Consider the following 14,745-nt stretch of genomic DNA (forward strand, 5'->3'; position numbering starts at 1 on the left):
CATGTTGTTTTCATAAAATGAAAACAGTTCTCTCATTTTGTGCTCATTAGAAATTCAAGCTGCATATTCATAAACTTATACATATTTTGTATTTTGTTGTGTACCCTTTTGTTCTCTTTAAAACCATGTCTACATAAAGTTTTTCAATTAAAAGAACTTTTTAAAACTTGATGAATGAAATGGTCCTGTGCTTTTCTGCCTAACTCTTTTTTCACCCCACTCTTCATTATTAGGGGGACTTAGGAGCCATTGATGAAAAATATGATGTGGCTATATCATCCTGTTGTCATGCACTGGACTACATTGTTGTTGATTCTATTGATACAGCCCAAGAATGTGTAAACTTCCTTAAAAGACAAAATATTGGAGTTGCAACCTTTATAGGTTTAGATAAGGTGGGTATTCATAATAACCTACCTATAATTGGATTTTTTTTTTTTGAGATGTAGTCTCTGTCACCCAGGCTGGAGTGCAGTGGCATGATCTTGGCTCACTGCAAGCTCCGCCTCCCGGGTTCACACCATTCTCCTGCCTCAGCCTCCCGAGTATCTGGTACTACAGGCGCCCGCCACCACACCCAGCTAATTTTTTTGTATTTTCAGTAGAGAGGGGTTTCACTGTGTTAGCCAGGATGGTCTGGATCTCCTGACCTTGTGATCCGCCCACCTCGGCCTCCCATAGTGCTGGGATTACAGGCGTGAGCCACCACACCCAGCCCTATAATTGAATTTTTAAGTGCTAAGTGTGTTTTTCTTTTTGGATTCAGGCTTTTTCTTAATGGTTACTCAGTGAACACCTGATGGGTTTTGAGGATTATTTTATGTTCTGGGGTTATATGATTATAAAAAATTGTTTGACATATTGCAGTGCCTCCACTAAAGGAATGTACATTCCAGAGTTAAAAGGAAAACCTTTATTGAGATAATTTACCTACAATAAAATTTATCATTTTAGGCCAGGTGCAGTGGCTCATGCCTGTAATCCCAGCACTTTGGGAGGCCAAGGCGGGCGGATCACGAGGTCAGGAGTTTGAGACCAGCCTGGCCAACATGGCGAAATCCCATCTCTACTAAAAATACAAAAATTAGCTAGGCATGGTAGCAGGCGCCTGTAATCTCAGCTACTCGGGAGGCTGAGGCAGGAGAATTGCCTAAACCTGGGAGGTGGAGGTTGCAGTGAACCTAGATTGCGCCACTGCACTCCAGTCTGGGTGACAGAGTGAGACTCAAAAACAACAAACAAAACAATCATTTTAAAGTATGCAATTTGGTGGGTATTAGTATATTCACAGTGTTGTTCACCCATGACCACTGTCTTAATTCCAGGATATTTTTATCACTCCCAGAAAGAAACCCCATAGACAGTAACAGTTGCTCCCTATACCCCTTCACCCCCTCCAAACACTAACTACTTTTTTGTTTCTGTAGATTTATCTACATATAAATGGAATCATACAATATATGGCCTTTTTATACAGCTACATTTACTTAGCAGGTTTTCAGGTTCACCTATGTTGTAGCATGTATCAGTACTTCATTCCCTTTTATTGCCAAATGGTATTCTGTTACATCATTTTGTATAACCATTTGTCAGTTGATGGACATTTGTGTTTTCACTTTTTGGCTGCTTTGGCAATACTTCTGCTACGAACATTTGTGTACAAGTTTTTGAGTGAACATGTATTTTCAGTTCTCTTGGGTATATATATACCTAGGGTAGAACTGCTGGGTCATGTGGTAATTCTATGTTTAACTTTTTGAAGAACTGTCAAGATTGTTTCCACAGTGGCTGTACCATTTCCCACAAGCATGTGTAAGGGTTCCAGTTTCTTTACATCCTCGTTAACACTTGTTATGGTACATCTTTTTGATTATAGTCATCTTAGTGAATATGAATTGGTATCTCATGGTTTTGATTAGGATTTTCCTGGTGATTTATGATAGTAAAAGTCCTTTCATGTCCTTGGCCATTTGTTATCTTCCTTGGAGAAATGTCTGTTTCAAATCCTTTGCCCATTTTTAAGTTGGTTTCTCTTTGTTGAGTTGTAGGATTTCTCTATTCTGAATACAGGTCTCTTGTGAGATATGATTTACAGATATTTTACCCCATTCCTTGGATTGTATTTTCACTTTCTTGATGGTATCCTTTGAGGCACAATTTATCTTTTTTTTCCTTTGGTTGCTTGTGTTTTGGGTATCATACCCAAGAAACCACTGCTTAATCCAGGGTCACAGTGATTTACCTCCTTTGTTTTCTTCTAAAAGTTCTATAGTTTTGGCTTTATATTTAGGTTTTAATCTATTTTGAGTTAATTTTATCACGTGATATAAAGTAGGGCTCAAACTACTCTTTCCATGTGGCTATCCAGTTATTCCAACACCATTTGTTGAAAAGATTCTTTACCCCATGGAATTTTCTTGGCATCCTTGTTGAAACCACCCAACCATTAATGTAAAGGTTTATTTCTGGGCTTTCAGTTTTATTACTTGTGCTGGTATAGGACACTGTCTTGATTATTGCAGCATTGTAATAAGTTTTAAAATCAGGAAGTCTGAGTCCTCTAATTTTGTTCTTTATCATATTGACTGTTCTGGGTCCCCATAATTTGTATATATGAATTTTAAGATCCAGATGGTCAATTACTGCCACAAAAAAAGGCGAGGAAGTAACTGGGATTTTGATACAGGTTGTATTGAATTTGTAGATCAGTTTAGATAGTATAGGCATCTTAACAGTATTAAATCTTTAGATCCACAAACATGAGATGTCTTCCGTTTAGGTCTAATTTTAGAACCTTTTGTGTATAATTCTTGTTTCTTTTGTTGAATTTATTCCTATGGGTTTTTTTTTTTTGAGTTTTCTTTTTTGTTACTGTTGTTTTTGTTTGTTTGTTTGTTTACTTTTAGATGGCTGTATGGGCGAAAAAGATGACCGAAATTCAAACTCCTGAAAATACTCCTCGTTTATTTGATTTAGTAAAAGTAAAAGATGAGAAAATTCGCCAAGCTTTTTATTTTGCTTTACGAGATACCTTAGTAGCTGACAACTTGGATCAAGCCACAAGAGTAGCATATCAAAAAGATAGAAGATGGAGAGTGGTAACTTTACAGGGACAAATCATAGAACAGTCAGGTAATAGTGTTTTTGTTTCTTGGTTCCCCCCCCCCCCCCCCCCCCCCACAGCATTGACTTTATTTAATGTTGTTGGGGAGACATCTGAAGTTGACTTCTCTCCCCTGTTTTCCAGGTACAATGACTGGTGGTGGAAGCAAAGTAATGAAAGGAAGAATGGGTTCCTCACTTGTTATTGAAATCTCAGAAGAAGAGGTCAGCATATCTAAAATTGTATCCAGACTTCTTTTTTTTTTTTTTAAATAGCTTTACCGAGGTATATACTTACTACAAAATTTGGCCATTTTAAGTATGGTGTACTCAAATTTTAATAGATGGCGTTTTCTATAAATGACTAGGGATTTTTTATGTAAAGCCCTTTAAAGTTTTAGAAAACAAAATATTAATCAGAAACTATATGCTCAAAGTACACTTTTTAATTAGTACATTTGGATCATACAGATATTCCATAACTTACATAATTATTTCTGTTTTACATTTAATTTATTGGGGGTGTTTTTTTGCATTATTGCTGTATTACATAATTTTTTACTTCAAAATAATTCTTTAAAAGTATAGCAAAGACTTCTTGATGCAAATCTCAACTTCAGAGTATTTTAAACTTTTTTCCTCCTCAAGAACATGTTCTTAAATAGCTTGAATACCTTTTCCCAAAGTGTTGTGCTTTGATTTTTTTCCCTCCCGTATTTTGAAAATACAAGTTTATGTCCTTCTGCTTAAGTATTTGAATGCTGTACCTTCATTGAAATAATAGGTGACTGTACAACACTTAGTTACCTTTCCATCTGATTTTCTGATCAAGAAATTACTTGACCATCTCCTGAACTTTAAGATTGGGATTGGAACAGGTGGTTTGATTTTGTTCTGGTCTTTAAGATCAGAAGTTTTAGGCTGGGCGCGGTGGCTCACACCTGTAATCCCAGCACTTTGGGAGTCTGAGGCGGTCAGATCACAAGGTCAGGAGTTCAAGACCAGCCTGGCCAACATAGGGAAACCCCGTCTCTACTAAAAACACAAAAATTAGCCGGGCATGGTGGCACGCACCTGTAACAGTCCCAGCTACTCAGGAGGCTGAGGCAGGAGAATCGCTTGAACCCGGTAGGCGGAGGTAGCAGTGAGCTGAGACCGCACCATTGCACTCCGGCCTGGGCGACAGAAGTTTTAGTTTTCTTCATAAGTTGACTTTTCTGTCAATCTGAAATGGCTCTTAGAGAAAACTTTCTTTGTAGGTAAACAAAATGGAATCACAGTTGCAAAACGACTCTAAAAAAGCAATGCAAATCCAAGAACAGAAAGTACAACTTGAAGAAAGAGTAGTTAAGTTACGGCATAGTGAACGAGAAATGAGGAACACACTAGAAAAATTTACTGCAAGCATCCAGGTATGTGCGTGTGTGTGTGTGTGTGTGTACTGAAACTATTGGGATTCAACTGGAATTTATCAGAACCATTTTGCTATTTGCTTACAATTTATTAAATATATAAGGGAGGGAGGATCTATAGGTAGATCTAACTCTTGATGATTTTGTTTCACTGAGTACTAATAGATAACGCCCTGTCACAATGTTGCTCCAACCACAGCTATTCCTATTTTCCGTTTGTACTCCATAGAAACATTACTTTCCTTAACAATTATATGACCCTTTATTTTTATTCTCTTTTCAAAGTGGAATGTTTTTTTAATTATGAAAAAGCAGTGCACGCCCACTGTTTTTTTTAATGTTTCCAGAAAATACCCAAATGATCACCTTCATTTTGACATATGTTCTTTCGACTTTTCTAATACCTAGTTTGCATGTAATGTATTTATATATGTGGTAGCATATGTGTAGATACATAAAGTGTGCATATGGTTTTTTTAGTGTTATACTAGCTTTTCTTAAATTATGGTTTTCTTTCCAAGGCAGTATAAATGTACTTTGTTTTTAATTGCTTTAGAGCATTTTGTTTATAACATAATTTGACAAATTTTTTTTGTATTATGTACACGGCTATGTTTAAAAAAAATCCTTGTAGGTATACCTTGATTCATTCAGTTATTTCCTTAGATTTCAAAAATTACAAGTATTACACCATATGTGTACAATGTTTAAGGCATTTGTTGCATAATGCCAGATTGTTTTCAAAAGTTATAATTCATGCACTACTAACAGCATATTCAAATAATTATTTTTCCAAGTCTTTGAACACTAGGGTGGTCTACATAAGTTTGCTACCTTGTAAACAGAAATGTGGCATTTTAACGTGTCTTTATAATGAGCTTACATATTTTGTGTTTGTTGGCCATTTTCATTTTTTATATCAATGGCACATATCTTTCCTTTTCCTATTAGTGTGTGTCTTTTTCTTGAAGATTTTAAGTGCCCTTTTTAAAAATTCACAATGTTTAAAGCAAATGTTAAAATATTGACCTTAAATGTTAAAACTTTTTTGTAGCGTTTAATAGAGCAAGAAGAATATTTGAATGTCCAAGTTAAGGAACTTGAAGCTAATGTACTTGCTACAGCCCCTGACAAAAAAAAGCAGAAATTGCTAGAAGAAAACGTTAGTGCTTTCAAAACAGGTATGTTTAGAGATAGACCTTTTTTGGGGAGAAAAAAAAAAAACCAGGTTTTTAAAGCTTGCAATATTTAAGAAGCAGTAGAATAATAATAGAAGCTACGTATATGCAAGTCATTGCACTATTTTATGGTGTTTGTTATAAAGTAAGTGCTATTAATAGTCTCATTTGACAAATAAGGAAACTGAGGCATTTGCCTAAGGTCACACAGCACGTGGTGGTATAGGAATAGGTGATATAGTCTGATTTTTGAGTCCATGCTTTTAATGTCATACTTTGTATACTTTGGCCCTAATCTTTCCAAAACCCCTTCAAGATAGTGGTTATAGATTTAGAAAAACTGTATCACTCAGATAACACAGGGAATAAGTGGTATGCAATCAAAGAAAAACAATGTGTAGTTGAAAACTTAAAATATATATATATGTATTTTTTTTCTTTCATAACTTCTTCTTGTGCACTTATAGACATGTAAATGTTCTACCAAAATAGAATCTTTAGGCAGGAAAAGGAATTCACAGGCAGAATTGGCTCTGTAGCCTTAATTGAAATCCCCTGATCATGCACTTGAGCAGCTGTGCTTGTCTTTCCGTGTTGGCTTCAATCAAACATAGATGTGCATCTTAATGGGAGAAGGGATAGTGGATTATGCCACAGTCCCCTTCCAGGTTTACACAATCTTAGCTAGTGATCCAGCAAACACAGCAAGGTTCATTTTATTCTTAAGACAGATCCCTGTTACAGTTTGCTTTGTGAGCCAAGGAAGACAAATACTGATTAACCATCCCAAAGAACTAATGAGAGTGGAGTTGGAGCGATTATCCAACTGCTCCAAAAATGTGGGGATTTTCTTCCAAAAGAAAAAGAGATTTTTAAATGTTGACACATTTCCACAATGCATATCAAATGTGCATTTATACTCATATTAATTTGTGTCTGTGTTTATCTGCATTTCTAATATTCAGGCACTCAAATAGTATCTGCTACTGGCCAGGCTTTGTTTTAGGTCCTACTGATAGAGCAGTAAACAAAAATAAAGTCTCTTTCCAGGGAGCACACATGTAAGATGGCACATATTTGAGTGGAGGCCCAAAGAAAGTATGAGTGCTAACCCGTTTATGTTTGAGGAAAAAGCATTCCAAGAAGAGTATAAAGGAGCAAATACAAAGGCTGAAGCAGGAGTATGCTGGGAACACAAACCATTGTGGCTGGAATAAAGGACGGAAGAACCCAGATTCTCTGAGGCCTTCACCCACACTCCCCTTTCCCTGCAAGCACCCACAACAATGGCTTTGATGGTACCTAACGGTCAGTTGAGAAGCCAAAATGTATATCTGTGCTATTAATGGCAACATTTTCATGGAGAGACTGCAAGAGTCTATATGTGTTTCATCCTTATTTGAAAAGGAATCCTTGACTTTGTTAGGAGCTCTATAAATCTCCTCTCAGAAATGCCATATATTATCAGGAGACTGTTAATATCTCATGTGGAGGACCCATTTGTGCAAGCATATCTTTAAAATTAAATATTTTCAACTCTTGAACATATTCATATTTTTAAATAAAGGCTACAGTAAACCATTATATCAAAATCTGTGCAAACATTTTATATTTAAGATAAATTGGGCTGTGCATCGTGGCTCACACCTGTAATCCCAGCACTTGGGAAGGCCGAGGCAGGCCGATCACTTGAGATCAGGAGTTTGAGACCAGCCTGGCCAACATGGTGAAACCCCATCTCTTTGAAAAATACACACACACACACACACACACAAAAGCGGGGTGTGGTGGCACATGCTTATAATCCCAGCTACATGGTAAGCTGAACCACGAGAATGGCTTGAACCTGGGAGGTGGATGGAGGTTGCAGTGAGCTGCGATCGCGCCACTGCACTCCAGCCTGGGCCATAGAGCTGGAGAACCTCTAGCTTCGTTACAGAAAATCCAGACTTCTGTGTGACTGCTTGCCAGAAGAAACATGTCCAATTTGTTTATGCCTTCCAAATTATGCAAGTACTTTTGATTGAATTGACCTAAATTATGTCTAAACCCTAGCCACAGAGGAATCTGGGAAATGTTAACTTTTACTCTTCGTTGTCACAGGAAGGAACGCTAATTCATCTTATATCCTCCACTTTGTTTTAATATGGAGAACTGCGAAGTTATGTTAGCAGAAGAAAATAACCACAATTTCTTCTTTGTGGGCAAGTTAATATTGAGTTAGGCACATAGTGTATCTAAGGCTAAAAATCATTATGAACTCAGTAGTCAAGGAAGTGCCCTAAGAAAAAGTTGTAAAGATATTTTAAAAGAAGCTGAGAACATGAAGCCATTAAGAAATGGTGTGTTTACAGCCGAGCTAGAGTGTTTAACTTTGTGCATTGTTGTAACACTACTTGTTTTATACAGGATATCGTTTTTTTAAGGTGCTTTTTCCCATATGCCTAAAATTTGTTTTAATGCATCACGTTAAGTCATAGCAACTGAAGAAATGTACATCTAACAAATGATGTTCATTAGCATAAAAACACAAATTAGGTTCTTTATTTTTTAATTTCAGAATATGATGCTGTGGCTGAGAAAGCTGGTAAAGTAGAAGCTGAGGTTAAACGCTTACACAATACCATCGTAGAAATCAATAATCATAAACTCAAGGCCCAACAAGACAAACTTGATAAAATAAGTAAGCAATTAGATGAATGTGCTTCTGCTATTACTAAAGCCCAAGTAGCAATCAAGACTGCTGACAGGTAGAGTATGCATGTTACCCTAACTTGTTTTCCCTTTCCCTGCCTTCACATTGGAAAGGGGGTTACTATGTAATGTTCCATAAAATGTTTCTCTTACTGTTAATTTATTGAACCTGTCTGACACATTACCTAATGGGACTTTCATGACGGAAAACCTATAATGAACATTTATCCTATGGCCAATTAAAAAGGCTGGTAAACAGGTATGCCATAGGAAAGTACAGGTAGACTGTAACTCCCCAGTTGCTGTGAGGGCATAGAAATCAGTTTTGTTTCTCTGGTCTCAGGGAGGGAGTAGTTGGTCCTTAATTTAAATAGATATAGGCCTTAAAAGAATAAGTAAAAGAGGTAAAAATGGGATCACTTAGCAAAATTAATTCTCTTGGTAACTTACATTTTATTTTTTATTTTTTGATACAGAGTCTTGCTCTGTTGCCCAGGTTGGAGTGCAGTGGCACAGTCAGGGCTCACTGCAGCCTCAATCTCCCAGGCTCAGGCAGTCCTCTCACCTCAACCTCCCAAGTAGCTGGGACTACAGGAATGCACTACGACACCTGGCTAATTTTTGTATTTTTTTTGTAGAGACCAGAGTTTTGCCATGTTTCCCAGGCAGGTCTTGAACTCCTGGGCTGAAGCAGTCCTCTTGCCTTCGCCTCCCAAAAGACTGAGATTACAGGCATGAGCCACTGCACCCAGCCACCTTAAAATTTTTAAATACCTAGAAGATTTCATTGTCCTTAAAAAAAGATTTATCTACTTAGGTCTTTTTTTTCTTTCTTTCTTTTTGAGACAGTCTCGCTCTGCCATCCAGGCTGGAGTACAGTGGCGCGATCTCGGCTCACTGCAGCCTCCGCCTCCCAGGTTCAAGCAATTCTCCTTCCTCAGCCTCCCAAGTAGCTGGGATTACAGGCACACGCTACCAGGCCCTGCTAATTTTTGTATATTTAGTAGAGACAGGGTTTCACCATGTTGGTCAGGCTGGTCTTGAACTCCTGACATCATGGTCCGCCTGCCTCAGCCTCCCAAAGTGCTGGGATTACAGGCATGAGCCACCGCACCCGGCCTTAATTTTTTTAGAGTATTTATTGAAGTGTGTCTGAAATAAAGCTAGGTATGTATATAAAATATTGAAATTTAAATAGCCATTTCTTTAGAAAAAATTTTAACAAATTGATTGCATATTGATTATCTGGTTAAATTAATCCAGAGTGTTTTCCTCAGAGATAAGGAGGTAATAAGGGAGAAGTAGTGTCTTGCTTTTTTGGAAGTACTTGTTGCCTTGTCTTGATTGAATTGGGAAGTATTTGAAGGTACAACTTTATGGGTGTAGAGATTTAACAATCTCTGACAAGAAAATGACAAAAGAATTTGATAATCTAATGGACAGTGTTGCATCAGTCTAAAGTTGGATGATACAAGCAGCTTATATAAGAAAGGCATTTATAATTAAAAATATACAACTCATCCCATAAGTGTTTGTATAAACCTACAAAAACTGATTTAAGGGTGGTTTAGTAAATCATAAACTTAAAAATATATGAATAGAAAAAATGTCACATTAAATTTCATGAAAAGTTCTTTAGTAGGTTTTCAGAAACAATAACAAATCACCTTACCACATTTTTGATGCATCATTTTGCTTCTTTAGAAACCTTCAAAAGGCACAAGACTCTGTCTTGCGTACAGAGAAAGAAATAAAAGATACTGAGAAAGAGGTGGATGACCTAACAGCAGAGCTGAAAAGTCTTGAGGACAAAGCAGCAGAGGTCGTAAAGAATACAAATGCTGCAGAGGTATGAGTTGCTTTGTATTGAAGAGGAGATGGGATGATACTGGAACCAATTTAAAGAGCTGGATATATGACAGTGCCTAGAATGTAGTAAGCACTCATAGACTTAAAGTTTTATAACTATCAATTTTTATTTGTACAATAAGAATACTATAATTTGTGAATTTAAATGCTTAAATTATTTTAAAATGGAAGGGGCATGGGGAGAGATTGGTAATTCCTTCATCTTTGTAATGTGAAAATGATGGCTCTATTAGGAAAATTCTATCCTATCTAGCAGTTCTTTTCGGTGTTTAGGAATCCTTACCAGAGATCCAGAAAGAACATCGCAATCTGCTTCAAGAATTAAAAGTTATTCAAGAAAATGAACATGCTCTTCAAAAAGATGCACTTAGTATTAAGTTGAAACTTGAACAAATAGATGGTCACATTGCTGAACATAATTCTAAAATAAAATATTGGCACAAAGAGGTGAGATTGTTACCGTTTAGTTTAATTTTAAACATATTCTTTATGAAAAAGGAGGGTTTGGGGAGGATTGTTTTAGGGGGTTGGGGTTCTTAAATTTTGTTTGTGAGCTACATTGTGATTTTTAATTCTGTGATCACTTCTCAGGTTTATAGGGGACATAACAATATAAATTGTTATATACAGAAAAGTCTGAGTAACGATTAGAATTAGACAACTACCCTTTCACCCTGGGGCTCATCTGGACATTTAAGAAAAGATTACATGGACACTTTTGAGTGTTACAACTATTTTTCTTGAAGTCCTTTGAAAAATAATTGATAAATCAGTCACAACTCCTGTTGTTTTCATAGCTGTGTAATTTGTCATTTTTTTCTAAACAATGAATTGTATGTAATATTATGCCTTCTCTAACTCTCCCCTAAATTGAACTTTTAGATTTCAAAAATATCACTGCATCCTATAGAAGATAATCCTATTGAAGAGATTTCAGTTCTAAGCCCAGAGGATCTTGAAGCGATCAAGAATCCAGATTCTATAACAAATCAAATTGCACTTTTGGAAGCCCGGTGTCATGAAATGAAACCAAACCTCGGTGCCATCGCAGAGTATAAAAAGAAGGTATGAATGAACTGTGTATGTATACTAGTTGGAGTTCTTTTTAGTCCTTAGCCTAAATTCTGATCTTTAGTTTTGTATAATTAGCAATGCTGTTGGCCGGGCGTGGTGGCTCACGCTTGTAATCCCAGCACTTTGGGAGGCCAGAGGCGGGTGGATCACAAGGTCAGGAGTTCGAGACCAGCTGGGCCAACATAGTGAAACCTTGTCTCTATTAAAGATACAAAAAATTAGCCAGGCGTTGTGGCACATGCCTGTAATCCCAGGTACTCGGGAGGCTGAGGCAGGAGAATCGCTTGAACCTGGGAGGTGGAGGTTGCAGTGAGCCGAGATCGCGCCATTGCACTCCAGCCTGGGTGTCAGGGCGAGACTACGTCTCAAAACAAAGTAATTAACAATGCTAATTATCATATCAAATTTATCTGAATAGATTTTCCCTATCATAATCTTTTCACAGGAAGAATTGTATTTGCAACGGGTAGCAGAATTGGACAAAATTACTTATGAAAGAGACAATTTTAGACAGGCATATGAAGATCTTCGGAAACAAAGGCTTAATGAATTTATGGCAGGTTTTTATATAATAACAAATAAATTAAAGGAAAATTACCAAATGCTTACTTTGGGAGGGGATGCTGAACTCGAGCTTGTAGACAGCTTGGATCCTTTCTCTGAAGGAATCATGTTCAGGTGTGTAATTACGCTGAGTTTATAATCCCACTGTTACCTTTTTCTACATATTCTCCAAACTCAGTATTTCTTGGAGGTAGGATATGAAGGCAAGATGTACAACTTGTTTCATTTACTAGTAAATACTAATTTGCTTGCATGCTATTTATGCTTGCAGTTTACAGGGGCAGACAGCCAGTATTTACAAAATATTTGTCTAGTTCATCTTTTCTTAAATTTTCAAGGCATTTTTAACATGAGGATTGAGAAATTGTATTTGATGAGAAAGAATAGCAAGAAGTATAATACTTAGCTTGCTCTTTAAATCTTAAAACTTTTGTATGTGCTCCTATGTATGCATCCTCCAATAACGTTTTTATAAAATAACAGAAAAGAGAGTTCATATTTGTGAAAAGCAAGTTACAGATTCCTAAAAAAGATAGTAGAACTCAATTATGGAAAACAAATCACAAGGTCTTAGCTTTAGCTTTACAGGTAATTTGACTATGATTTTCTTAATCATTTCAGTGTTCGACCACCTAAGAAAAGTTGGAAAAAGATCTTCAACCTTTCGGGAGGAGAGAAAACACTTAGTTCATTGGCTTTAGTATTTGCTCTTCACCACTACAAGCCCACTCCCCTTTACTTCATGGATGAGATTGATGCAGCCCTTGATTTTAAAAATGTGTCCATTGTTGCGTTTTATATATATGTAAGTAATCATTTTGGGATTTTCATTCCAGAAACTTAGGGGTATCCTAAACATTACACATGGAATTCTTTATTTCTTACAATTGAGCTTTTTCTTTATTGTCTAATAACTCCATCTCCATCTCCTCTGGTATCAGTGGAGACCAAATTATTTTTTATTTGAACCAAATATTTCCATTTTGGAGGAGTAAAATATAAATTAAAAATGCAAATTAGTAGCAGAATCACAGCTAGAATCCTAGGTCATCTTCCTAGATCTTTTCCACTAGAAGTCAAAATAACCAAATTCCTTTCACACTCAAATACTGTTTTATGAATTATTCCTGCCATCATTCCTTTACATGTTATCAATGTAATGTTTATTGTCCAAAAAATATTTGAGGTTACATGTTTGTGTGATTTACCTGTTATTACTTAATGTTTGACTTTTCTTTGTTTCTCTTTAGGAACAAACAAAAAATGCACAGTTCATAATAATTTCTCTTCGAAATAATATGTTTGAGATTTCGGATAGACTTATTGGAATTTACAAGACATACAACATAACAAAAAGTGTTGCTGTAAATCCAAAAGAAATTGCATCTAAGGGACTTTGTTGAACTTTATGCTGAAGATTCTTCAAGTTGATTCAGTGTATTACTGATTTTTTTCTATTTGTAAAGGATTATGAGTTGTATAAAATACATACTCCTTAAACTAGATCATGAAACTGGTTTCTGTTTTATGCAGTTGTCATTTGTAAAGTCTAATAAAATATTCTCTATAATTGCTTCTAGATTACAAAAATATGACAATCTTGTAAGTAGCAGACTATGGAGAAAAATGAGTTACCTGGAGGGTCAGGTAACTTGCCAAACTAAAAAGTATGTTAGTTGAGGCAAAGTCCTAAGCAAGGTTGTGCTATCAAGGCTCAGCATACCTTCGTGGGCCTTTGATTTACCAACACTGGAAACGCCTGCCAACTAATCTTGGATAGATTATTTAAGGCATTCCACTTAGCTTGCCAGTTGAGACAATCACCACAGTTATTACCCAAATACTATGAACATATTTTTGTAAACCAGTCATTCTGAATTATAGTGATGAGAATTTAAATATATGCTTTTCTAGAATTTGATGTTTGACCATTTATGACTTAATTACCAGAGAGCCAGTAAATTAGGACAGTGTTTCAACAAGCCTAGGCTATCTCGTAAGTTGAAAAATATCCCACTATAGTTGCTTCATGAGTATGAAGTAAGATGGCCTCTGACTTACACTGGTTCAATTTACAAATTTTCAACTTTATGATAGGTTTATCAGGGTACTAAATGCATTTCAACTTGATAGTTTCAACTTATGATAGGTTTACCAGGATGTAGTCCCACTGTTGAGGAGCATCTATTTAGGGGTTAATTACTTTAGTAATAAGTGGAAAGTAAGAGACCTTGAGTAATGTTTGCCTATAAAATTGTCAGCGTATTTTTACACTATTGGCTCAAGAATGTTATGCTACAGGACATAAGTTGGCAACCACTTGGTTTTTGGAAGGACTTTCGGTATTGTATTAGAAGTCTGCCCTAGCTGTTAAATTTCTGGGTATATTTATCCTAAGGAATTAATTAAAGAGTTAATTGTTCCTTTCTTCAGTGGGCCATTGTTTTAGATATTTAAAAAATCCAACAGTTTGTATCATAATGTAACTAAAAATGTAAACACATTATTAGCATGGACTTTTAAATAAAGATTTAAAGAAAGCAAGATCTGAAATTCAAGTATGGTTAATTTGTTCTAAAGAATATATAAGGGAAAAGTAAGTTTAAAATGCTATAATGATAATCAAGTGTTTTCATTTGGTGCAAAAATAGAATTTAATACTTTTATTATATTTTAATAACCAATGCAGTAGAGCTCAGATTTTTTTTTTTTTTTTTTGAAAGTCTCACTGCATCACCCAGGGTGGAGTGCTGTGGCAAGATCTTGGCTCACTGCAACCCCGCCTCATGGGTTCAAGCGATTCAAGTGCCTCAGCCACATGAGTAGCTGGGACTACAGGTGCACACCACAGT

At 36.2% G+C, this 14,745-nt stretch overlaps 1 protein-coding gene across 2 annotated transcripts in view; it reads left to right on the forward strand.

Annotated features, from left to right (window-relative positions):
• Window positions 1–14,446, forward strand: part of SMC4 (structural maintenance of chromosomes 4) — a 35,409-nt gene extending 20,963 nt beyond the window's left edge. For both annotated transcript variants that reach the window (XM_019023793.4, XM_055381921.2), the window contains exons 13-24: window positions 234–395; window positions 2,907–3,132; window positions 3,248–3,327; window positions 4,362–4,514; window positions 5,569–5,695; window positions 8,253–8,442; window positions 10,091–10,235; window positions 10,529–10,702; window positions 11,138–11,320; window positions 11,775–12,007; window positions 12,515–12,698; window positions 13,144–14,446. In XM_019023793.4, coding sequence (XP_018879338.1) covers window positions 234–395; window positions 2,907–3,132; window positions 3,248–3,327; window positions 4,362–4,514; window positions 5,569–5,695; window positions 8,253–8,442; window positions 10,091–10,235; window positions 10,529–10,702; window positions 11,138–11,320; window positions 11,775–12,007; window positions 12,515–12,698; window positions 13,144–13,296 — 2,010 coding nt within the window. In that variant the 3' untranslated portion in view covers window positions 13,297–14,446. The remainder of the gene's footprint in view (window positions 1–233; window positions 396–2,906; window positions 3,133–3,247; window positions 3,328–4,361; window positions 4,515–5,568; window positions 5,696–8,252; window positions 8,443–10,090; window positions 10,236–10,528; window positions 10,703–11,137; window positions 11,321–11,774; window positions 12,008–12,514; window positions 12,699–13,143) is intronic.
• Window positions 14,447–14,745: the final 299 nt, after the last annotated feature.

This window comes from Gorilla gorilla, chromosome 2 (assembly GCF_029281585.2).
Source record: "Gorilla gorilla gorilla isolate KB3781 chromosome 2, NHGRI_mGorGor1-v2.1_pri, whole genome shotgun sequence".
NCBI lineage: Eukaryota > Metazoa > Chordata > Mammalia > Primates > Hominidae > Gorilla > Gorilla gorilla.